This window comes from Rhinolophus hipposideros, assembly GCF_964194185.1.
Source record: "Rhinolophus hipposideros genome assembly, chromosome: 14".
Taxonomy (NCBI): domain Eukaryota; kingdom Metazoa; phylum Chordata; class Mammalia; order Chiroptera; family Rhinolophidae; genus Rhinolophus; species Rhinolophus hipposideros.
The window spans coordinates 19,504,015-19,529,794 of NC_138060.1; the positions used below are offsets into that span (position 1 = coordinate 19,504,015).

General features: G+C 47.5%; 1 protein-coding gene across 9 annotated transcripts in view; it reads right to left on the reverse strand.

Moving 5' to 3' along the window:
* The window catches only part of CACNA1D (calcium voltage-gated channel subunit alpha1 D), a 308,623-nt gene that overhangs the window by 88,935 nt on the left and 193,908 nt on the right, over positions 1–25,780 (reverse strand). For 7 of the 9 annotated variants that reach the window (XM_081073050.1, XM_081073054.1, XM_081073051.1 and 4 more), the window contains exons 9-14: positions 22,148–22,317; positions 7,250–7,337; positions 5,871–5,897; positions 2,306–2,466; positions 1,144–1,369; positions 845–1,052 (exon numbers count right to left, since the gene is read on the reverse strand). In XM_081073050.1, the coding sequence (XP_080929176.1) occupies positions 845–1,052; positions 1,144–1,369; positions 2,306–2,466; positions 5,871–5,897; positions 7,250–7,337; positions 22,148–22,317 (880 nt within the window). Of the gene's footprint in view, positions 1–844; positions 1,053–1,143; positions 1,370–2,305; positions 2,467–5,870; positions 5,898–6,922; positions 6,983–7,249; positions 7,338–22,147; positions 22,318–25,780 lie in introns of all 9 variants that reach the window. The other 2 variants (XM_081073049.1, XM_081073047.1) reach the window with 1 other exon arrangement.

Sequence of the window (25,780 nt, forward strand, 5' to 3'; positions counted from 1 at the left end):
GATGCGTCTTTTAAATTTATGTGCCAGGCTCTGCCCAAGGAAGGGCTTCAGCTCACAACATAGGAAGATGAACAGGGGGTTAGAACACCTCAGCTCAGAGCCAGGCGGGCTGGACAGGCCGCTGCTCTGAGGGCCGAGCCCCCTGAGTGCCTGTCACACCGTCACTCCTTTCCCAGCCTCACTGACCACAAAGGCCCCCGACAGACAGCGCAGACACCCTCAGAGTCTCTGTGTCCTTGTCACACCACAGGAGGGAGGACACCAAAGGGGCAGAAGGCTGTCACAACCCTTTTATCACCCTGCTTCCTCTGACTACACAGTGAAGCATTAGGGCTGGAGAATTCACTTCTCCGCATAAATCCATCATCGCCAGGATTAGGAAACTTGCCTGCGATCAAAAATTAGCACCGAACCAGAAGAGGATTTTAGAGCCTATCTCACAGAAACCCCAGAAACCTCCCCAAATCCAACAGAAAGTCTTGGTTAATCATTATGTAGTATATCCAGTGATCTTACAGAGACGTTCAATTACATCGCATAGCTGGATTCAGATGCAAAACCAACGGCTTAAGTGGCACAAAATGTATCAGAGCAGTATTGGGACAGAGGCTACTACCGTGTTTCCCCCAAAATAAGACCGGGTCTTATAATAAGGTTTGCTCCAAAAGATGCATTAGGGCTTCTCTTCAGGGGATGTCTTCCTGAAAACTCACGCTAGGGCTTATTTTCCGGTGAGGTCTTATTTCCGGGGAAACACGGTAATCAAAATGGACTCACTCTGTCTTCCTGAGTGGTGGACAGACCAGCAGGCGTCTCGTGACATGCTTCTCAGGGGGAGACTCACCTGGAACACTGTCAGCAGTGCCTGAGGGAAATTGTCAAAGGTACTCCGCTTGGTCTGCGTTTCGTCAAAATTAAACTTGCCACCAAACAGCTGCATCCCGAGCAAGGAAAAGATGATGATGAAGAGAAAAAGCAGCAGCAGCAGCGAAGCGATGGACTTCATGGAGTTTAACAAGGACGCCACTAAGTTGCTCAGGGATGTCCAGTGCCTACAAGTCAAGGGGAAGGTGTGAGCCCGGAACGCGGAGCATCAGCACCTCCTTTCAGAAAACGCCTGCAGCGAGATGTACCTGTCCTTACCTGGTAACTTTGAAAATTCGTAAGAGGCGCACACACCGAAACACAGAGATCCCCAGGGGAGACATGATTTCCAGTTCCACCAAGATTGTTTCCGTAATTCCGCCACACACCACGAAGCAGTCAAACCGATTAAAGAGAGAGACGAAATATGCCTGGAGACCCAAGCTGTACATTTTTACCAGCATTTCACAGGTGAACAGAGCCAAAAGGACTTTGTTGGCAATATCTGGAAAGACAAAGGGGTGCATGTCCTTGGGATCTCATCATAGGGCTGGCTCAGAGGCCTCTTTTCTCCTCACGTTCCCTACCCCCATTCCCTGCCGGAAATGCCCCCCTCTTTGATCTTGTCCCCTTGCAGAAACATGGCACAAACACTAACAGTCTGTTTTGTCTGTCAGGTTCTAGTCCTACTGCTGCTAATACCTAGACGTGTGACTCTGGAGAAGCTCCTCAGTCTCTCTGGGCCTCAGTTTCACTGACAATAAAATGGGGAGGGGCAGTTTACCACATAATCTTGGATGCTTTCTAGCCCTAAAAGTCTATGATTCTCCATTCTGGCCATCGCATTATATTTTCTGTTTCCATCAGTTACAAAAAGACCTGTCTGGTCTTGTTTATAGCACCACGATATAAGAAGCAGTTGCCTATCAAGGTCATTTCTAACAGGAAAAAATACCTCCCAGCAGGCTGGAGAGTTGGACAGAAACAGAATTGACTTGATAGAAGGCAGGCGTTCTCAATGGCTCAAAACTGTCAAACTCAGAATGAGCTGTCTGGTGACAAGCTCCCGGATCACACTGCTGGGACATCTAAGGGAGGGGAACAACATCACCTGCCAAGGGCGCTATAAGGGAAAATAAAGCTCCCTTTCAGTGAGAGCGGGGAGAAGGTATCTGAAGTCCCTTCCAGATGGAAGATTCCTTAATCCCAGGTTGTCACAGGGCTAAGACTATGGGATGTCCTGACATTAATCAGCAACCAGGTGCTGCATTCGCCACACTGCGGATGGCACCTCCACTTCAGGTGCACCCTGTGTTTGGACAGTTCTGCTCTCTTCTAAGTCAGTGCTCACTACACACCAAGCAGATAAGACGGCACGGCAGCTGGACAGACTCGGGAATCCCTCATTCAGGACAAAATAGAGAACAGCCTCTGTTTGTACCTTGAATCTGTGTCAACCAGTCAGGCTGGTTGTAGTGCTCGGAGGAAATGGTTAAGGTGTTGAGAAACACCAGGACAATAACCAGCCAGTAAAATGTGACAGACTTCACAGCAGCCCTGCATCTTCGGCGACTGAATCGGTTCCAGCGACGCCAGCGTCGGCTGAAAGAGAAGCAGACGTTACTCCCTGAAGGACAGATACAGCATCTGAGTGGCCAATAAACACCAGTGAGGAAATATTTTTCTTTCACTCTGGAGGTCCTGATTGGGGTGAGGGTGCAGCAAGGAAAGACAAGAACAAATGACATAGAAATTACCAGACTTCATGATACAAATTATGCTGGTCATGAAATATAACTTTTTAAAGTACTGTATCATGACTTCATCATGCTATCAGTTCCTTCCTATGGCTAAAAACAGTCCTCAAACCAGTTAGAAAATCTCGCTCGTCATAGGTTCCTGTGCACATGCAAAACTGAGCTATCACACAGATGCAGTTCTTATTCCCACCATATGGTGCACGGATGTTTGTGCTGTTGGTGCATGAGAGCCACTTAGCTTATCGTCACATCTCTCACAGCATCTCAATCATCGTACAGAACTTATCAGGCAACGGAGTGCTCCAAAAACCACAGCTTTCGTTTTAGGGAACCTCTCAGTCCTTTCTTAAATCTGGGAGATTCCTCCGGAGCCCGGCAGAGTTGTCAAAGCTGAGTAGGACATGAGTCTTCATACTTAGTCAGCAGGTGCCCTTTCTAACTAGGGATGCTCAGCATATACCTTTAGGAGAAGAGCCAGTATTGAATCGTGTTTTCATACAAATAAAATGAGCTGAGCCAAACAGACAAGTCACATGTCCTCTCCTGACTTTCAGTTCCAGTTTATAATTAGGGCAAGTAGATTCTCCCTAAGTCTGTCTCACTGTGGAAACATTCCTGGCCACAGGTTTGGTGAAGTGGATCCCAGGGCTGTGCTCACTGACAAAAGGAAAGGTGGGGGGCGGGCACTTCCTCTGGGGGACTGAGTCAGAGGACTGTCCTCTGAGCTGCAGCCCTGGCTGACTCAGCTGTGCTGCTGTGCTAAAAACACCGTAACCCAGGGATCAGGCAAAGAAAGAGCTGTGCTAACTCTCCAACAAGTAGGGCGCACTTTGCTATTGCTCTTGCTTTATGGTTTTCAGTGGTTTAATAGCAGCTGGAAACATGATATCCAGTAAAGAAAAATTCTATAGAGGACACTAAAGACTGTCCCCTTCCAGGCTGGATGCCCCCTGTGGGGCATAATTCAGTACGTACAAGCAAGGTGTGTACCAGTCGGAATAAGACCCAGCCTTGGTGGGCCTATTTCAGCTGCAGTAACAAGTCACAGGGGTCTCCCAAATCCAGGAGACCTTATCTGTCACAGCCCTGAAATCCTGCAGCACTCCACATTTTGCCCTTTATTAGGTACTCAGTGCCCAGGCCCTGTGCCCGGCACTGAGCATATAGAGCTGAAGAAGGCAGGGTCCCATGGCCCCTGTCACTGTAAAGCATGTAGGGTTATCAATCATAAATCCACATCAAGTGCCATTCCCAGGGTTCCGAGTACAGGAGTAAGGAAAGGAGAGCTGCAAATATTCTTTGGGAGAGTCAGGAAGTCTTCGAAAACCTGTGATTTGGGCTGGCTCTCCATCATTGAGTAGGAGTTAGCCAGGGGGCAGAGGGAAGGGCACTCCACTTAGAGGAAACTGTGTGACTAATGGGACTTAGGTGGGCAGAAACAGTGTTTGGTACGTTTGCAAACAGAGCAGTCCAGTATTACAAAGTGCGGAGTACAGGAGGGTGTCAAAAGATGAAGCCCAAGGGTGAGCGGGCCACCAAATTATGAAGAATTTTTATGCCCTCTGGCAACAGGGAGTCATGGAAGGGCTTTTAATTTTATTTTTAAATTCAGGTTTATCGAGATATAATTTACATATGACAAAATCTACTCCTTTTAGGTACACAGTTTGAAAGCACCACCACAATCACGATGTAGAATATTCTCATCACTCAAAAAAGTGCCTTCATGGCCCCATTGTTGTTAATCCCCTCCACGTCCCCAAGAGAACTACTGATCTGTTTTCTGTCCCTAATGTTTTGCTTTATCCAGAATGCCCTATAAATAGAATTATACAATATATACCTTTTTGAGACTGGCTTCTTTTGCTTAGCAAAAATACTTCTGAGATTCATTTGTGTTGTTTCATCTATCAGTAATTTTTTCCTTCTTACTGCTGAGTATTATTCTATCATATGGATGGATACAATTTGTCTACCTATTCACCATTTGCTAGACATGAGTTACTTACAGTTTCTGGCAATTATGAATAAAACAGCTTTAAACACGTAAAAAAAAATTTGCAAGCATGTATCTCCATTTATCTCATATAAATATCTTAGAAGTGGGACTGCTGGGTCATGTGGTAAATGTATGTTCAACTTTTTAAGAAACAGCCAACTTCTTTTTTAAATGGCTGTGTCATTTGACAAGTAGGAATGTATGAGAATTCCCAGTGATCTGCATACTTTCCAAAACTTGGTATTGGGAGATTTTTAAGTTTGATCCACAGGTGTAAAAAAAAAAAAAAATTCTAATAAGTAGATAGTAGTATCTCTGATTTGCATTTTCCTAATGACCAATGGTCATTTCATGAGCTCATTCTCCCATCCATATCTTTTTTTTTGGTGACATGCTTATTAAAATCTACTGATCATTTTTTATTGGGTTGTTTTCTTATTATTGACACCATTCTTTGTATGTTATTCTTTATATATACTGGATACTAGTCCTTTATCAAATATGCTTTGCAAATATTTTTTCTTCCAGTCTGGAGCTTATTTTTTATTTTTTATTGAAGAGCAGGGGGTTTAATTTTGATGAAGTCTTATTTATCAGCTTTTTCTGTTATGGCCAATGCTTTGGGTGTTGTAGCCAAGAAAATCTTTGCCAGATCAAAAGTCACAAAGATTTTCTCCTATGTTTTCTTCTAGAATGTTTAAAGTTTTCGGTTTTACATTTAGTTCGATGTTCACTTCAAGCTAATTTTTACATATAGTGGTAAAATGTTGTTTTTAATTCAAAAAGAACAAGTATATGGAAATGTACACGAATCATAGGTATATAGTGCAATGAGTGGTTGCCAACCGACCATGGAACCTGCAACCAGAGCAAAAAACAGAGCATCACTAGCACGTCAGGAAACCTCTTAAACCTTCTTCTCTGGAAAACTTTGAAGGAGAACAGTGACAAGATGTATCTCTCATAGAGAAATGACTCTGGGAGGGAATATAAAGGGTGGATTAGCAGCAGAAAAAATTGTTCATTGTTGTATCCTGTTGGTTCATTTGTTTTGGGGTGAGATCTTTGGCACCTATTACACTACTCTCCAAAATGGGTGCTTAATGTTTACTGGGCAGATTGATCTTCTATAGGAATACTGCAGCCCATAAAGTAAAATTCAACCCTAAAGCAACTCCATGTAAAATTCAGAAGTCAGAAGATAACAAACAAGCACATATACGTAAGAAAAAATAGAAGATACTAACCTGAGTTTGGACTTTGAGATGGCTTGACTGAAAGACAAAAAGAATATGCTTCCTGTTAGAAGGCGTGATCATGCACTCCCCCCACTACTTCAGCTGAGCTATCAGAAAAGCCATGCGTGGCAGCCTGGACTCGGCACCCCCCATTCCCACAGCAGGCCAGCTGGGGTAAGAGTGGAGCAGTAGCGAGGTGCTGCTGGTGCCAGGCGGGCCAGGCTAAGCACGCTCCAGGGCCCAGGCAAGAGAAGACTCAGCCTGATGCCCTGAGTAGCCCTGGCAGAGGCAGTGACACTAGGGCTTCTTCTTCCCTCACCCCACATTCCCCAAACTGAAGCCAGCGGGGCCTCTCCTGCCTACCACTCAGCCACTCATCTCAACAGCAACATGTGCTGCTACTATAGCAAAAAGAGCACTGGACTAGGAGTCCTGGCTCCATGATTCACTAAGTGTCTGAGCCTGGGTGAGCAGCACACCTTTTTGAGCCTCAATGTTCTCATCTGTAAAATGGGGAGGACAAACCTATTCCCTGCCCACTTCACAATGTTGTAGGGAGGGCAGAGCAAGAGAAAGGAGGCAAATACACTTTGGAAACTGTTGCATATCCTGCCCATAACGCATCATTTCTACGCACCTCTGCGTAGGAGATTATCTTAAAAACAACACCTGTCCTTTGCAGAGATAAGACCTAAAAGATATCAGCAGGAAGCAAACAAAACAAAATTGCATGCCCTCCCTCCCCAAAGCAGGCAGTACTCTGCACATTCCACTCTTCCGATGCACTCTGCTGCTGCAGCCCAAATCCTCTAGTAAAAAGGCCGTGAGGGTTAATGTGATGGTGTCTTCCATTGTTAGGAGAGGGTGGTGCAGGGCTCCAAAGAAAAAGTGCTGTGAGCAGAGCAGAGCAGGGTCCCAACATCCAGCCACTATGCATGAGGTTGGGAGAACCCGTGAGTGAAGGGAAACGTAAATATGTAGCACATTCTAGTCAGCCATATAAGCTCTTCTTCAAAGCACTGATGCCAGCACCAGACTCAGAGGAGAACTGGGCGTTTTACCCCCACCGCCGACACCCAGAAGGCCCCGCCTTGGCAGCACCTCTTCTTTTCCACCAGCACCTAGTGGACACAGTGGAACGGCGGGTTACCTGGCACACCCTGCAGCAGGCTACACCTCAGCAGGAAGGACTGCTCTGGAGGCAGAGGCATGGGAAGTGCTCGGGGCCTAGGACAGGAGGGGGACCAAGGGGTCCAGAGTGAGCCCACCTCCCTGCTTGCCCCTGAGGCTATGGCCCCAAGGCTCCACTGAACTCTGGGGTTCTTCCTCACATTTGCTTCTCTATGATAACGGGAGGAGCCAAAAGGGCAAGTGGCCTCCACACTCACCAGAGATTTCCACAGCAGCCTTGGTTCTCGCCTTCACCACTTACGTTCTCTGTGTTCACAGACTCCGTCTCGCTGGTTGGCATGCTGGCTGTGGGGAGAAGAAAACGTTTTAGATGGCATGCTGGAAGCGCTGCATGCCCAGGAGTGGGCGGGATGCAGATCTCTGCCACGAGGCAGACCCTCTGGGAATGTGAGAAGAAGGTGATGAAGGGCCCTCAGGGGCTTGACCAGCAAAGGGAAGTGCTGAGAAATCAGGCCCCTCCACCGCAGGACAGCCTCTGCGCCCATGACCTGTCAAGAAAACCTATGGAGTCCCATCAGGAGGAAATTCTCTCCGTCCAGACGTTTCCCAAGAAAAGCAGCCTAGGGACCAAACTGAACCCTGTCGCTGCACCTGGTACTGGTTTATTCTCCTGGTTTCCAGGTTTGTACTGAGAAGCCTCCAAAACACCTGTTACAGCTACATGTTGGCTTTTCCCAACAGTGACTCTAGGAACTCTGCGAATAGGCCAATACTTCACAAACAAGTTCTCATATTTAAATATACTGAAGGAGAGGAGAAATGATGGGTGGAACAGCGCATGAAGGTACCAAGCACAAAATCTTTTTAAAAATTTAAGATCTCTACTCATTTTCAGCTAATTTATCTGACGCCTAAGTTCTGCTGAGCTTGTGAAGCCAATCTGCAGAAGGCTCTTACCAAAGGAGCCAGGACCAGAGCATCGAGGAAGGTTTCCCCCTGCCCACTGATCAGAGGGCAAAGCTGACCATGGTCCCAGGGCCACCAGGGTCTCTGGGCACATCTCACTCCTCACAGCAGGATCCTAAGCAGGAGAACTGGAGGAAATGTGGACATGCACCTACTACTGTTGGGAGGCCCAGGGATCCATCCAGGGCCACCATCTGGCGCTTTTCTCATCCACTTTATTCAACCCTGTAAACATCACAAGCACATGCTGGAGACCAGGCGGGGAAGGGGGTGCAAAACAGAGAGGGACCTGGCATTGCACCAGCCCTGGAGGACTAATGGGAAGGGCAAGCCCCGGGTGGATTGGAATTGACTGTGAAATACAGAAATATAGACCCCCTCAGGGGTCTGGGCAAGGAGTTCTAGAAAAACCTACCAAGGAATGGCTAATTTGGCTCTGGGGTTAGGAGAAGTCACCCAAGGTCGAAACATGGGAGAATCACCCAAACACATGCACTTCTTTTCCCTGATGCATAATTTTGAACTGTAGCAACTGTTTTTATAGACCTTATTGTGTCAACAGGAAGACCTTCCCCCTGTGGGCTCTGCCTATATGGCTACTCTGAGCAACGATGCCTCAGTTTCATCTACAAAAACTGGTGTTGGTGTCTGAGCGCGGTGCTGGTAGAGCTCCTGGGTCCAGACCAAGCCCGGGGGGTGAAGAAGCTGGATCAGCGCACTCCACCCAAGCAACCGCATGTCTGCCCACCCTGCTCTGGCGACACATGTGGTGTGAACGGCAAGGATGAAGGTGGACCTGAGTCAAAGGGCCCAGAGGTCCGAGGGGGAACAAACAAGGTCCCCTTCCTTTTGTGAGCACCCAGTGAACTGAGCCTGCCTGGTGGGAATCTCAATAGCCTTGTCCAGGAACACGCAGGCAAAGGTTTCAAAGGCAAAGGAAAAATGATTAGAAGGACAGACCCATATCACACAACTGGTAATCTCGCGGAATAAACTTCTTCGTCCTTAGTTAAGTCAAAAGAAACCAACCACAAACTTTGATTCACTTTTTCACAACTCCATGCAAAAACAGAAACAAAAACAAACCAAACAAAAACAAAACAAAACAAACCCCCAACAATCCAATTATGGAAAAACCTTTAACAGAAAGCTCCATACACACACACACACACACACACACACACACACACACACACACGCTGGTGCAGTTCTGTTCCCCATGACTGTTCCATGCTTTGACTTCAGCAGAAAGACTAAAAAGGTTTAAGATCCAACGAAGTTCATTGTTACGGGTTCCTCCTATAGGATCACCCTTCTCTTCAGTAACAGGACAAAGAAAGTCACAATGGGAGTCCCTTATAAATATGAGGATGAGTCATGTCTGTGGAACATTTTTTTTGGTGGTTATTGCCACTACTAAGAAGACGGAAGTTGAGAGCAGCATGACATAGGGTGGGGTGGGGGGGGTATCCTCAGGCCCCAGTTAGGTCCTTACTCTGCCCCAGACAGAGTCCCACCTCTCCCCAAGCTTTAGTGTCTGTAACGTGGTCATGTAAACTCCACACTCTTGAGGGTCACTTCCATCTCTAACAGTATATTACTTCATGGCTCTAATATTAATCTTATCGTAACTTTAGTTATTATTTCAGAAAGAGCACACTTCTTTGTGCCTTTTTACTCTCTGGGGCCATGTCCCATGATGACATCAATACAGTTGCTGCATTTCATTCCTTAAGTTTCATTTTTCAAACAATCTGATTGAAACAAATTAAGTACCTACTACCTAGGGCAAAGCGGGGAGGGGACATCATTTTGCATCTCTGGCTGTGTGCCAGCTATTAGTGAATGAAATGTACTAGTTGCTCTCTAAATTAAGTGGGGGGAAGATAAGAAACAAAGCCAAACTCCCCAAAAAGCAACTAAGATAAGCTAATTGTGTGGCAGAGCTTCAGGGTTTCACTGACAGAGATAAGTCCTCCTGCTGACTCTGTCCCCCGCGGGGTGGGGGGCAGGACGATGGCTAAGGACAGGCTCTCAGATTGGTCAGATCTAAATTTAACCCCACATTTGTGACCAAAGTTCTCCAAGGCTCCATGTTCTCATCTGTAAAATAGGAAGTACCTACCTCTAAGGGCTCTTGTCAGAACTAAATGAAATAAAACACAGAGTGGGTCACGCTACAGTGGGTTATCCCAGAGTGGAGCCACAGTGTTGGGCAATCAGCGAGGCTCACGTGGTGACGCTATCACCTTGGAAAAGTTCTCCTGGAGCTCCCTGGAAGCAAGCGACACTGTCTGTATGGTCCAGTGTCACTCTGCCCTGACCACCTCTATTACTGCACAGAGGTATCTGGTGTGAACCACCGTCCACACTTCTGAATCAGCTTTGGCCATCACTCTTGGGTTGCATGTCTCCTGTCCTAAACTGACTTATTTCTATCTAACTTGGCCTGTTGCGGGGATAGCAACTTTTCTAATTGTTTGACACCTACAGAGCCCATAATAAATAAATCTATTCCAGAATAATGTTACCAGGGCTAAGGAGGAAGAGTGCTGGGGGGCGGGGACAGATAGGACAGTGGCTGTGCTAGAATTTGGTGACCTCATTTGGTCTCCAAAATTGACCTTCATGGATCCAGTCCCTCCATCTGAACAGAGGAACCAGGTTCTGACTGAGGCCCGGGCAGCCACTCTGTCCACTCCAGCCTCTCACTCCCTGCCACAGGATACCATTTCCTTTTCTAAAAACTATAGAAAACATCAGGCCCAGTAGGCACAGCCAAGGAGCTTGTATGTACCTTAAAAACGTTTCACCCTTCTCTTGCACTAGGCATTCATTTTTTTAATGTTAATAAATTGCTATGAGTTTCACTACACTTAGCCCCAGTATGATCTCATGTACACTTTGAAAAAACAAGACAGGAGAGTCCCAGTCTGTTAGAACTGGAAGGAGCGCCTGAGATTCCATAAACAAACTCGGATCTCACAGATGAGAGAACTGACCGACTTGCCTCGGACGCAGCGCAGACATGGAAAAGCTCTCCTGCTTTCCGCTCCGCACCCTTCCCACCATGCCGCACTACCCTGTGGTGTTGGTATATACCAGAATATACTGGCATACACTTAGGTATCGGTGTATGCTGGTGTATACAGTGTTCTTAAAACACCACAAATCAGAAAGTTCCAAAAGCCAAGCAAGGCTGTTCTCCATTGGCACTGGTTTGCTGTCCTGATGACCTTTATTAACCCCTAGAAACCTGACATCTAGCCAGACCACTTACCGGACATCTACCCAGCAAATGGGGATAGCACAAAATTCAAGCTGCTAAGTTGATTATTGAGAATTTATAAAAATCAAAACAGAAAGAACTATAAAAACCCAAGTTAAGTAAACTTACAGGAAAATTATTGGAACACAGGCCCTGCTCCTTAACCGGATGCCAAACCATCACGACTGCCCCATTCAGGGTGACTCCTTGGTCCCCCTCTGCAGGGAGTCAGTGGTAACTGCTGACAAGTGACAAGTGCAGAGAGAACCACAGACCCCACCATGTCAGCTGCCTGCACCAGAAGCCATAAGTCCTTTTCCCTCATGCATTCCAGGGAACTTCAGAGCTTTGTAGAGGAAGGTTTTGTTTTTTAAAAATACATAAATTTAAAACTATTTTCAGTGAATGTGGATGAAACCAGGCATTAGGACAAGCCTGTAGCTTACAATGCAATGCTCACTTGCCCTGCAATTTGCTCGGCGGAAAATCTGAGGAAGCTCAGGGGCTATGCTTTGTGACCCATTCCAGGCACTGGGCTTTCTGGGGAGAGCTCCAGGATAGACACGTAGGCTTCGAGTGTGGGCGCACTGAGAAGGGGTCCTAAGAGCTGCTGTTGGGGAGGACATACGGCCAGACACTAGCTGAGTTCACCTTGGATTGTAAGTGAGAGTTTCCAGGGCCTTCCTGGGCAGCCTGGGTATTCTCTGTGAAGGGTAGGTGCTGTTATTGCTCTTTAAGATCTTGTGCTGGACGGGGGTGCCATCATGGTCAATGCCACACAAAATAAACCAGGGAAATCCACTGTTTCTCAGGCCAGCACAACAGTGGGCATTTTCACTAATGTACAAACGTTAATCTCTCTACCCTCACTCTGAAAGGACAATATAATGCTCAACCAAATCGGCCAGGCTTGTGAATTCAGAGGGAAATTAACACACACACACACACACACACACACACACACACACACACACACACACACACCAAGGATGAGTCTGTATGTGAGTCCAAGAAGGCAGCCCCAAAATTATGTTCACCTTTAACAGGCACAGCAAAACCTCAAACCAACTTCTTTCCATGATGGAGGTTACTGAGGCCAAGACTCTAGAAGAATGTCAGAGAAGCTTGGTCTTTGTCATTGGTGACACGGGGACAAGTCCCTTTTCCTCCTAGGCTTAGTTACCTAATCTAGAAAATGAGCTGTCGGGTAATATCATCTCTAAGACCCATTTACCTCTGACCTGGTAGAACTGTGTAAAGAGGAAACACCCACAAGCTACACGGTTTTACTCCCAGCACCAAGGGGATTTTCCCTTTTGCTCCCCTAGCTCTGCAAGGATAGCAGGGAATGGCAGGGTTGTGAAGCCCACCCCTCAGGGCGGTCACCAGGAGTCCAACAGCCTGCCCAGGAGACTGATTCAAAGTCACCTCCTACAGAACACGTTGGGGACTGGTGCAGCACAGGAAGGAGCAGCCCCCAAGAGCCCTCAGCCAGCCACAAGAGACTGGGACCCACGCCAAACTGAGCCCAGAGCTCCCCAGCCTTCATCTGGAGACTGTCACACCATCAACCTCATTCACAGCTATCCTGGGCCTCTAGAAGCCTCACTCCTTTATTTGCTGCCATGGGACAGGCTTTCTTACACACCCGACGATTTCTTTTAGCATTCCCCTCCTTCCCCCAGCAGCCTGAAGCTTCTCACTCTTTCCTTTTAAAGGAAGGGTGAGGGGCGAGGTTAGACAACTGAGCAGTGGCAGAGTCGTGGCTGCTTTCCTTGGAGACAGGTGGTCTGAAGCCAAGGGCTTGTGTTTTTATCTTATTTTCGTGACAAGCAAAAGCAGTGCTGTGCCATCCCCTGAAGGAATTGGCTTGTGCCTGCTAGTGGCAACATGCTTGAACCGTCATAGGGTACCAGACTCTTGTTGCTGTAAAGAAGCCAGACTCTTCTTGGAGAATGTGGGTCAAGGCCAGACAAAGGTTTCTGTGTCTAAAGCAAGAATGATGCTCTGACAATAACTATTTCTGTATGACCAGTGACATGGGGAGCACAGCATCCGCACGATGGCCTCAGCCCCACTCATCAGCAGCAATCTCAGGGACCCTGAGTATCTCAGTTAATAAAAGACTTTCCCTACTCAAAATACAGCAAGTTTCCTGAAAATATAGGCTGCTTCCTCTCCCTGCAGATCTCAGAAAGCTAACAGAGAAGCCTCAAGAATCCTTGAAAAGTCACAAGGCTCACGCCCCAGCTGAGAAGGGTAGTTATCTACATGCCCAAGGAGGGGTCTCTTGTCTTCCGGGCACAGAAACCACTCATCTTCTTATACTAACCCACCTAGAGCTGTCATCCTAAATCAGTGTTTGACAACATTTTTTTCTTACGTCCATGGCAACATTCCCTACTTAGCTGAAGCCCATTTTGCCTGCACAGGTCTCCAGGAGCTGCATCAAGCCCAGTCTCTTCTTGGAAAACCCTAAAGCTGAACAAATCAGCGCTGTCTCTGCCCCCAACTCATCGCTCACTCACAGGCAAGTCCCTCCTCCTTGTCGTCTTCCTTCTGGGGCCACAACATCTCTTGGAAAAAGGAGGGGCTTTTATCCGACAGTCTCTCTGCTCCTTCTCCCTTTCAGGCCTTCAGATGAGAGGAGGGCTCTCATACAACCTTCAGTCAGACCACCCACGTCTGTTCAAGTCCCATCCCCATAACCTCTGGGATCCACATTCCCCTGGGTGGCAGAGGCCGCTCCCGAGAAAACAGTGCAACATGTCCTCTCTGCTATTTTAGCAGCTGGCTTTGTGTCCTCTCAAATAGACTCTTCCTGCAGAGTTGTCTGATTGGGCTGATCTTCACGGTGGCAACTAAGTGGACAGGGTATACAGGCAAAGCTTCGTGCTGCTGTTGGGACCATGGTGGTGACTTGGCAGGCAGGGCAGGGCGCCAGGTGTCTGCATAACCACCCTGCATGAGAACCCCAGGGTTTCCAATGAGGGGCTGTATTTAGCATTATTTCAGAGCATAGGTGGAGACTGAATTATTTGCCACACGAGCCCTTTCCTCCTTCCCACTCACAGGTACCCCAAAATGTTTGCGTCCTACAAGTATATTTTTAACTTCATTCTTCAAACAGGCACCATTAGCTTTCGCCTGGTCCTGAGCAAGCCTGCTGGAGAGTATAAAACCAAGAGGCCATTTGAAAAATTTAATATAGGGAGGAAAATCAATCAAATAATATCATTGGAATTTCATCTAAACTGGAACAGATGAATAAGCATCCTTTGGGAAAAAGTGTTTAAAAAGTCTGTCTTCCAGGCTAAGAATATTCATGCTGAATTAAATAAATTTTATGAGTTGGTTCAGCTGCTTCTTTAAAAGGTACAGGTCACACAGAAAGGAAATTGCAATGCTGTCTTGGCAAAGACACACATTTTGGGGAAAGACAAGAAGAAAACCACAGGACCAAATTTCAAAGAAATCAAGCAATTAAAACATAGGCATCTCAAAGACACACCACACAGGTACATGCACGTCACACCATGCCTATGTGTGAGCAGAAGACGTCAGAGGTCTTGGGAGAAGAATCTCCTGAAGACAAAGTTCAAGCTCAGCTCTTTACCGTGATCTTTAGCCCTGCGTTGGCGAAAGCAGCAAAACTTCCTTTTCTTCTTATCCTCTTTTAGCAAGTCGGCCAATGTGACCCCTTCGGGTTGAACATAAGCAATTTCATTACGATTCAGTAGAGGGCAGCAAGAGCAACACAAACAGAGCCCCAGGACCCAAGAGGTGCCCACATCCACGGGCTCTGATATGCAAAACCCAAACTGTCCTACGTAGAAATCGATAGCTCAGGATCTGACCAGTAGAGTGGAAATGCACATTTTGTAGCTAGCATATAAAATGCCTGTCTTTATGAACCTGTCCTAAATAAACACCAACTATTATAAATACAATAAACAACCAACCCACTCTAGACAAAGGTTTCCAGTGTTTGGCCTCCACTCTAAGATAGGTAAGAAGGGCATTAGGGCGAGGGCACTTCAGCAGGAGTCAGGAGTCCTGGGTGCTGATCGTGTGAGTCCAGCCAGTATCACTATATGGTGCAGGACACATGGGTGTTAAAAAGGTGGGCTCTGGACTTGACAGACCAGGTCTAATCCCAGCCTTGCCAGTTACTGGCTGGAGGACTCTGGACAAGTTACCTGATTTTGTTAAGCCTTAGTTTCCTCACTCCTACAATGTCGGACCGGCATTTCATAGGGTTGCTGTAAGAGGAAACTAGTAAATAAGGTAATACAGACTATAACTATACAACTATAAGGTAATACAACTATAACTCTCCGATGGCTACTACATCGTAAGAAAAATGGTCTAGGGTCTCTACCTCCTTCTGGCTCTGTGACATGGTGGTCAGTCAGGCTGGCTAATCCTTGTTGTGGAGGCCATACACTCTGGAGAAGGGAACTGCAGAGGCAGCAGAAGGAATGTCAAGTGTGCAAGGGCCTGAGGGAAATGGCACGTGCACGCACGACCACTGGGAATGTAAAGTGGTGTCACTTGGGATAACACACTTCTAAAATGGGCACGCTCTTTGACCCAGCAAAACCCCTTCTGGTAATCTCTCCCACGAGAATGTGGACATGAGGATGGAGACGCAGGTGCCTGCCTTCGTGGGGATGAACGATGGCTAAGGTGTAGACTGTGGCAGAACGCAGGTTCACATCCAGGCTTCGCCACTTAACATGTGGCCCTGGGAAGCTCCTTAACCTCTCCGCGCTTCAGTTTCCTCATCTGTCAAGTCCTGTCTCAGAGAACTGTGTGAGGAATAATGGACCAATGCACCCAGTCTGACACATAGGAAGCACTTGATGAATGTGAAATATTATTATTCTTATTCATTCAACAGACAAGAATGTGTGTGACAAATACTGCAGTAGGTGCCAGCCACACAATGGACAGCAGAAACAGGCCCCGTTCCTGCCCCCATGGAGCACAGTCTCATGGCAGAGGAAAACATTAGTCAGACAATCACACCAACAAGGATAAAACTGCAAATCCGACCACTGCCGTAACTCAGAGGTCCGTGTGCTATACAGACAGTCCATTGCAACAGCTTCTATACTGGCAAATTATTGAAAATAGCCCAAGTGTTGTTTAAAAAGTATGGAAAGATGTCTACGGTTCAGTGAAAAACTGAAGGTGCAGAACCATTTGTGCTGGGCGATTTCATGGTGGGGACCCGTGAGCATGCCGTCTGTGCAGTCGTATGTTCTTACGTGCACAGATAAGGTCAGAAAGGAGAAGCCCCAAACTGTGAAGTCTGGTTCTCTCTCAGAGAAGGATGAGACAATGTTATTTCTTACTTTATATATGCATACTTTGATAGTATATGAATTCTTTACAGTGGGTAAATACTAGTTTTAAAGGATTAAAATATATTAAAGGATTAAAATATATTAAAAGCAAATAAAACAACCCTGACTTGGGACTCCACAAACCCGGCTGGAGTACCTCCTCCTTCCCATCTCCACAGTGGGGTAACCAACCCCAAGTTTGTCTCCTTCCAGCTCTTTTGAGGCCTACCCAGGCTTCCTCCCAGTACCACCCCAGTGGAGCTGGTATCCCCTAGAGAGCTTTGGGGCCTCCCCAGTCGGCCTTCCCAGCCCTGGGCCTTCAGCAGCCTCTTCAGGGCAGGCAGCTGTCCTGGATGCCTGGTAGCTACCTGCAACCTTAACGGCTGTGCTTCGCTTTCCAGCTTCTAACTGAATGTTTTCTATGTTGAACTTGCACTCTGATGTAGTTTAATTGTGATGAAAGCAGTTTTATAAATCAAATTTTGAAGACATAACCTTTTGAAATAAGGCCAGCAAATGTCCATGCCTTGTGCTTACAAACAGCTGTCCCAATACTTTTTTTTCTGCCCACCCTCAAATCAGACATCACAGTAAAATCATCCAGGTGGCACATGCAGGAGGAAGTTGACAGCTATGGCAACCTTGTGTACCGAGACCTGGAGGGGCAGAGCCCCAGTGGGAGGCAGGCAGGGGCAGTGCTCACAGCCTCTAGGACCACTGATGACCAGGACACAGACAGGCTCTCCTTGTGGTCAGAGCTGGACTTTCAGGGAGCCCCTCCCTTTCTTCAGGCATTAATATCCCCGCGTACAGGGACGGACTATCGATCAGTCATAGTTCCCACAGCGAAACTGCCCTGCTTTTCTGGCCAGAATTTTAGAATGAGCTCCCTTTAAAACCATTTCATTATTTTTAATGCTATTTTTTAAGACTAATCACTGACAATGAGAAGAGTTTAAAATAGAATTTTAGGCTTTCAGATTTTAATGGCCCTAGAAAAACTCCATTGTTAACTCAGACGCAGCTGCACACATCTGAAACATCACTTTGCGATTTGGCAGGGTTTCTTAAGAAAGTTGAAGCTCAGCAAAAAGTTAAATAAATTATCCTTGAAATTATCCCAAATGCTTAGGAACTAACTTCCAAGGGAATTTTGTCCATTCAATTAATTGTGTAGTGCCAGCTTTCTAACAGCAAATTTATGGAATTGACATTTTAAATAGTCTATGAATGCACCAAACTAGAGCTACCAGTCACTGCAGCCACCAGACAGCCCAGCGAGGGACCTGAATGCCTCTCCTTTTGTCTTCTTTCAAATGAAAGCACAGAACACTGTGCTATTCAGTGTGATGGCATTCAAGAGTTCCCAACCCTGGCTTTACACTGGAACCTCCAGGGAGCTGTAAATAAAGCCATGCCCGAGTCCCATCATGGACCAATTAATCAGGGTGGGGGTGGGGGATGGCATCACGATGCATTTGCACTCCCCGGGTGATTGTCACATACAGCAAGAGTTGCGTACAGATGCAGACAGTGACATTTAGTAGCTCAGAGAGAAAAGATAATGTGCGCATCTCCAAGCACCTGATTTGACATCGGTTCACGGACAGCAAGTGTCTACGAACTAGAAATGGACTTCCAGAGCCAGAAAGCTGCGCTACCTTATCTCAAACGTGACTGGATCCACAAGTTTGTCTTCCATCAATATGTGGGAACCTTATAGTTTCTAAACAGGAAGGTACAGGGACAGGGTCCTAAAAGGGTCTTCACACTAAGCTTGGGTGGAGGTCTAAGAGAACCTACAAAACCAATTCTGCTTAGGTCAAATTCTCCTGAAGCCTGATGACCACAGCCAGTTACTGAACCCTTAATCCTCATGACAATACCACAGGCAAATACCTCTATACCCTTCTTGCAGACAAGGCAACTGAGACTCAGAGATGTTGGGTATTATGCCTTACACTCAAGTCCAAATTCCAAGTCACAAAACTCAACTGCAGCTAGCTCCAGTGAACACCCTCCAGCCCAGTCCCCACCTTCGAGGGGCTTGAACCTTCTATTAGTAAATGCCTCCTCTTCTCCCCTTTGTTTGCCTCAGCCGAGGCTTGGCCGTCAGGAAGGTCTTCTTTTCACACTGTCACTTAATTCTAGTGGCTGGGAAAAAGCTGCCTCGATCCCATCCAGGACCCAGGTGAGAGGGGCCGTCAGTGGAATTAGCACCCTGAGGACATGTGGACAAAGTCAGGAGTCCCAGGTGGCACCCCATCCCCTTCCCAGAGATTCTGCAGGAACACGGATGGGGTGTGAGGTGTGTGGGCACGGCTCTGACATGTCCAGGGAGGACGCTGGATGCCCACACTTTACTGCCTGCTAACAGATGGCAGAAACCAGGCCTAATGTATGCAGGTGGTGAATCAGCCACTCTTTGTTGGTGAGGGAGACCCGTGGGCCTCACTGAAACCCTCTCCCCTATGGGTTCTGGCTGGGAAAAGGAGAAAACGGCTGGCAGCCACGGGAGGCCCTAGGGAAACCCCAGTAGCTCTGCTTCTCCAGAAGGTCTGGGCTGCTGGGAATGTGTTCAGGGAGGCCCACATCCTCACCTGGAGGAGACCTCGGGCTCTCCTGGTATGCCAGTCACACCCAACACGGTGCCCACAGCCTGGGAGCTGGGTCTTTATTTGCAGCCCTAATCATCAGGGCTCTAGGACTCTGATGTCTTGGGAAATACTATGAGCCGTGCTCCACAGGGCACCCTAGCACCTGGCAAAATGAGCTCAAAAAAGAACCAGGGAGCACCTCAGAAGTATGTGCTATTCTGGATCAAACGCCAAGCGGGTTACGCAGGTTGCGTCACACAGCACCATGGTAGCAGAAACCACAGTGCTGACGTCCCAGAGATACAGTGCAGCTTTATTGGGTTTGGAGCCCCGGTTACAACGTGAATTCTGGGAATCTACAACTTTTAAAGGGGATTTCTTTCCTTGATTATATTACTAAGTAATGCACTTCAGGGCTTTGAACTTTTATAGCCTTCTGTACCTTGTTCATGCCATTTCCTCAGCCTGAAGAGCAATCCCCACCTTCTGCAGCCCCAGAGCTCCTCCCTCGGAGCCCAGCAGGACCACCACCTCTTCCATGGAGCCTTCCCTGCACACCCACCAGCGGGCACCACTGCGCCCTCTGGTCTCCCACAGCAGACCGCTGGCTCCTGATGACGGTGCCAGCTTGTCCACTTCTCACACTAAGGCACCACTTCTCCATCTTCCCTCCATGGGAGGGTCTCCTAAGGCAGAGGCACTGATTTTTTCATCACATGGTCAGGCTCTTTACAGACAGTAGCAGGACACCAGAAATGCTGGGCTGAGATGTAAGAATGGGCCCTCAGGACGATCAGAAGAGGACAGACTTACCTCAAATCCAATGAAAATTCCTAATTCTCAAATCACAGGTCATAAAAACAGTCCCACCACAACTGAGGTTAGCAACACTAACATGGGTTCCTATCTGTTCCTAGAGGTGGAACAATGAAGAGATGAAAAGACATCAGACCGCAAGAGGGTCTCACTCAGCTCCCTACAGGACACACCACAACCAGCAAAGAAAGGACCTCTGCTCAGAAGAAGGGACAGGACTTTCTCTGGTTTACACACAATATGGCATACAGCTGGCGGGCCTCCACAGTTCAGCATCAAGGCTGGGGTTTGGAAATGAAGAGGAAAAGAGAGTGGCAGACATTCCCCAGCTGCACACACAAGTGGCTTGTTGCTGGCCACACTGCAAGCGCAGAATCTCTGTGAAGATCCTGGGGATTCGGGGTGGCTCAAATGCCCCTGGGAGAGCGGTGCCAAAAACATGCACACCCCTAATCACCTAGAGGACATCACCAAGTTTGGAACTCAAAGGAACGTCCAATTATAAACTCTAGAAATATTTGACAAACACAGTCAGCTCTAGAAATCCTTCTGTAGTTTGTTTCCTAATCATCAGGTGAACTCTGAGGTCTTCCTTGAGGCAGCAGTGGGTGCAGGCCTGGGAAGAAGTGGAGTGGAGGGGAGGCCTGCACTCTGCTGGCTCCCCCACTAGCACCCAGGCCTGAGTCAATTGTTTGCGTCCATGATAACAAGAAACCCTCACTGCCCGTGGAAGTACAGACTCCGAGCGCCAGGCTAGAAGACCCGTCAAGGTCATCTCAGTCAAGAATGCCCTCCAGCATGGGCCTCAGCTCAGCTTCCACACTCCCCTGCCTACAGAAGCGACACATGTTGGCCTCGCCCAGCCTCCCTGCTTCGTCCCTCCCTGACCTACACAACCTCTGTGCTCCAGCTAAACCGACACACCAATTCCTCCCTGAACCTGCGTATGCCCATGTCCTCCTCATGCCACTGCCTTGACTCCGAATGTTTTTCCTGACACTAAGCGGCGCCATCTCAGATCCATCCGTCCTTCAAGGCCCGGGCCCTATTCCCCACAGGTCTCTCTTAGAGCCCTGCAGCCAGCCCTTCCTCCTCAGCGCCCCAGCACACTGCCTGCCTCCCGTGCAATCTCTGTCTCCTTGTGCTGCATTTCTGCATGCAGGCCTGCCTTCCCGGAAGGAGCAAACACGTCCGCTTCATCCAGGGCGTCCTCCCAGCATCTGGCACACCGTCTTGCGGATTGAAGGAGTGGCTGCATGCTACCTGAGGGGTTCTGCTCAAGGGGGGCTTGCTCAGCCATCTTCCACGAGGGAGTGCCTAACTTGGGTTCCAGGCCTCCCAGTGGCGTGCAACTGTAAAATATGTTGTCGGTCTTTACTATCAGCTATTCTAGATTTGAAACAAATCAAAACACCTTAGTCAAATCAACTGCTTAATTTCAATTCCCACTTTTACCGGAGGCACCAATTGCCCCAGGAAGAGTATGAGCATGTCTGTGGAAAAAGTCTACAGTAAGACAGATATCTTGGTGGGCACTGTCAATTAATGCCAGTGGGTGACTGAGCATTGGGTTTTCCTACTACAGAAAGTGCTCTGTGGTGCCTCGTGTCAGCATGGGGGACCAGGTGGGTGAGCTCCAAAGCAGACACACTGATTCACATGCCTCCCAATACTGCGCAGAACTGGTTTCTTCCTAGACCCTGATGGGTAAGCATTTGGCTTCCCATGGCTGGCACACATAGCAGAAGGGTGGAGAGGGCCCCTGCTCTTCATGTTCCCGTCAGATAACACTGCTCACTCTGAAGGGAAGGAATCATGACTTTGTCTCCTGTGAGGCAAGGTGAATCTGTGTCTTGCCACACCCTGTGCCCACACAGAAAGGGCTCACTGAGTTCCGGAGGTGACCAGTGAGTCTGGCTGCCCCTTCTCCACCATAAAGCCATGTGACTAGATACAAATCTAAACTCCAAACTTCAGGCATAAATTCAGAGGCAGGTAAATGCCCTTGGCATCTCTCATGTGCAGGCAGAAGGAACCGGATGGCCAAGAAGGAGGCCATCCACAGGCTGGGTCAGAGGGAAGACACATGGCTGCTGGGAGAGTGTCTGCATCGCACACAAGCTCTGTACGGTCAAGTGTCGGCAGGGGGCTACATACTATTTCGTTTGCTTTCCTCTCCTCCTTCTTCCTCATTCTCAGGATCAATATCTTCTGCTTGGGTAATCCAATCCAAGTAACCCTTTAGATCCTCTTCCAGCTGCTGCTTCTCCCGGAGCTTCTGGAAATCTCCCCTTGCTTTAGCTTTCTCCCTCTCCTTTGAGAATTCTCTGAGGGAAGCAAAAAGAACAAGTCCGTGTCAGGGCATCCTCAGGGACCCGCAGCAGGAGCCATCTGCTCTGCGGCACAACAGTCTTGTGGCAGGACACATAGCACTGAGTGCAGCCACACGAGCACAGCAACAGGGGCCACACACGTGGACAGACAGAGGACAGTGTCTTCCCAAGCAAGACTGTGGGTGCCAGAGCTGCAAAGACCACACCAACACACATGCACCGTCTCTTAGAAAATAAACTCCTGCCAGGACTTCAGTAATCCCAAGGAGCCAGGCCCAAAGCACCATGTGCTATCACGGCAGGCCTCCTGACACCCCCTACCAGGGGCCAGAACTCAGAGAGGTCCCACCTCCCCCAGCACCTCCTCAGATAGCAGGCATCACACTTCAAAGAGAAAGGACTCAGGAGGGCTCAAGCTGTGGTCCAAGAGACCACCAAGCTCAGTGCTTCTGCAATACCATCAGAAGCAGTATTCCTGGTATGTGCTGACCCCTTTGTCCAAAACAAGAGCCCAGAGAGGTGCAATGGCCATACCTGGTGCCCACACCAGGCTCCCCTCCCCACCACCTGCAGGTTCTGGGCAAAGCAGTGGACAGGGTCAGGGCAGACCCACCTCACAGCCCCGGTCTCCCACCCCAAATAGGAGCACTGGTGAAACACGACTGTTTTTTTAACCCTTGCTTCCTTCCATGATCTTCCCCCCAAAAGTCTTCCCTGTAGGAGGTGAAGAGCCAGTATGATTTGTTGTCCCTTTATGGGAACACCTGCCCTGGAAAGGCTTTGGCAGACATGTAAATGTTCCCAACTGGTCACTGTTTACCTTTCGTGTCTGCAATCCTGTATCTACGCACACATACAGAACCCTACATTTGCTCAGCAAGTCTGAGAGTCAGGTAGACGATTACCCAGTTTTCATATACAAGGAACCATCTGCATTTCCAACCGTGAATTGTTACAGGAGCCAAGTTATGCAAGTTGCAGATTTAGTAAGTAAGATGAAAGAGCTGCTAAGAAAGCAGGTGAGATTACAGGCAGTGTAGCTTCTGCACACAGACCCCTGGATGCCGACGGAGACTACATCTGTCTTCCTTCTGCCTGCCAAAGCCAGCACATCACTCTTTCAGGGACTTCATTAACCCAACCCAACCGAAAAAAGGGGGGAAAATTACCTGCTTCCATCAATTCAACCCCTATTCTCCCTCTTACCTCCCCTCTCTCAACTTTGGGCTGTCCAAGGGCTGAAGAGATACTTGAACACCCAGTTATGCTGATGCTTCAGATAAGAAATCGGAGTCCTTGCCAAGGTTTCTCCCTCGGCCCCCTGTTAGAAAGGACAGCACTCACTGCTCCTAAATCACCCACTCTTCTGATGCTCCAGATCCGGTCCTTGGCTCTGTTAGGGCTGGTCCATCCCCACCTTCACCCTCTGGGAAGTGAGGACGGGCAAGTCTGCAGTGCATGCTGGGCCCCGCTCGCAGAGGAGCTGACTCCAGGGATTTGCAGTTTGAGCCAAAGTTGGGGGAGACCCAGAGATGTTTTCTGCACTCCCAGCCCAGGGACCTCTCCTGCTGGGGGAGAATATCTTCTATCTCCAAAAAGAAGGTATGCAAACCATACCCTGGGAACGATCTGAGGCTTCTAGGCCTCCCGGGGTTCCTGGGATACAGGATATGCATAAGTCCTGGGTAGGTTGAACAAATTAATCTGAACTTTGAAAAGCCACACCCAATCCAGAATCACATCCCTGAACAAGTGGAGGCCCTGGAGTGTCACATGGCAACATGAAAATGCATTCCGTAATCTATTTTCTTAAGCACATTGTAAAGAACAAGTAAGAGGACATTCAATTCTATTGTTTACCAAAAATATCCCAGTACAAATCTTTTCACATGCTTTGAGTCTGAACTTAAGCACTCAATGTACGTGACTACATACAAACAGGGTATTCTTATTTTGGCTACATATCTGAACTGCGTTCTTGAAAACTAAATTACAAATACCATAAAAGAGTTACCCTAGAAAATTTAAGGTTTTATAAAAGGGGGTTTTGCTTTAATGTTATATTTTATGAAGTTTTGTTGTTGTTTTTTTGGTTTTCTTTTTTTAACATTAGAAGTAGATATCCTCTAACAAGAGACATTACTGTTGCAAATTCTTGGTTGTTGGGACACACTGAAGCATGCATAGGTAAATCCTGCTGACTAAAATTTCTGAGAATAAAAAACACTGCCATGTCCTGGCTATGGCCCATTTATTTTAAATAATAGTCACCATTACAAAAAACCTGTTCATGTAAACCCTCTGAACAGATTTTAGAACATTCTGAAAGGCCTAGTACTTCAGAGGCATGGAACATGAAGTGGTTTGGACAGAACTCAGATTTATGAGACCTACATCTTGTCCTGGCAGCTACGAGACAGGTTGGAGAAGGTGCAGGGAGGTAAGATCTTTGTGATAAACCCAGTTGTCCCCTTGGTCCTCCTAGACCACACTGGTCTCTAAATCTGAGGGCCTGGATTCTAGTCCCAGCTCTGTCACGTTTCTTTTCTGAGCTTCGGTTTCCTTATGCACAAAACACATACACTACCTGTTCTCCTGCTTCACAGGGATAAATGAAACATTCAATAAGATGATACGATGAAAATCACAGAACATCGTGCAAATGTGAAGATCCAGTGTACAATATTTAGCTGTTAAGCCTGGGCGTAAAAAAAGGAAACTGGAGGAGCTTTCTCAAATACCAAAGGGAGAAAAATTGCAAACAGCTCTGAATGGGCTCAAGCCGCATGATCCCAGCAGAACTGAGAGAAGCACAAAAAGACACATGAGATCCTAGAACTCAGAGTGACCTAGGAGAGCCAGCAAGTGCTCTGTCAGTCCTGTCCTGCTGTCCCTTAGTTGACAACAACTCATTCCCATGACAACAAACCTTCCATTCCAGAAAAATCTCTCCTGAGGCCACTGGATCTTGTAACAACATTAGTGGATAATGAAAAAACAGTTTTCCGTTTTTGTGTAAGAATTCATTATTTGAGAAGCCTGTTACTAAGGGATAAAATAATAGTCACTATTACAAAAGTTGATTTAACAAAACTGTTGGTAGAAACCATCAGACAAATTTTACAAGTGACTGGAAATCTGACAATTCTCATGGGATAGAAGCCTACTTGTTCCACAGCAGAATTCTGTTTGTGGTGCTTTCAGCCAAATGAAAAAAAAAGATATCAGAAGGGCTTGGACAAAAAAGCACAGTCTGCTTTTTTGCAGACCCTTTGAACATGAAAAAAGAGGAAATAAGAAAACATGCATATGTTACTGAAGGATGTGTCTGAAGGATAAAGCAGAAAATAAGGGACGGGAACAAATGGAGCAGAGGAGACAAAACAGGAGTGACACCTCTAGGTATCCCTTGATGTATGGTTTTGACTTTCGGAATCATATTAATGTTCCACACATT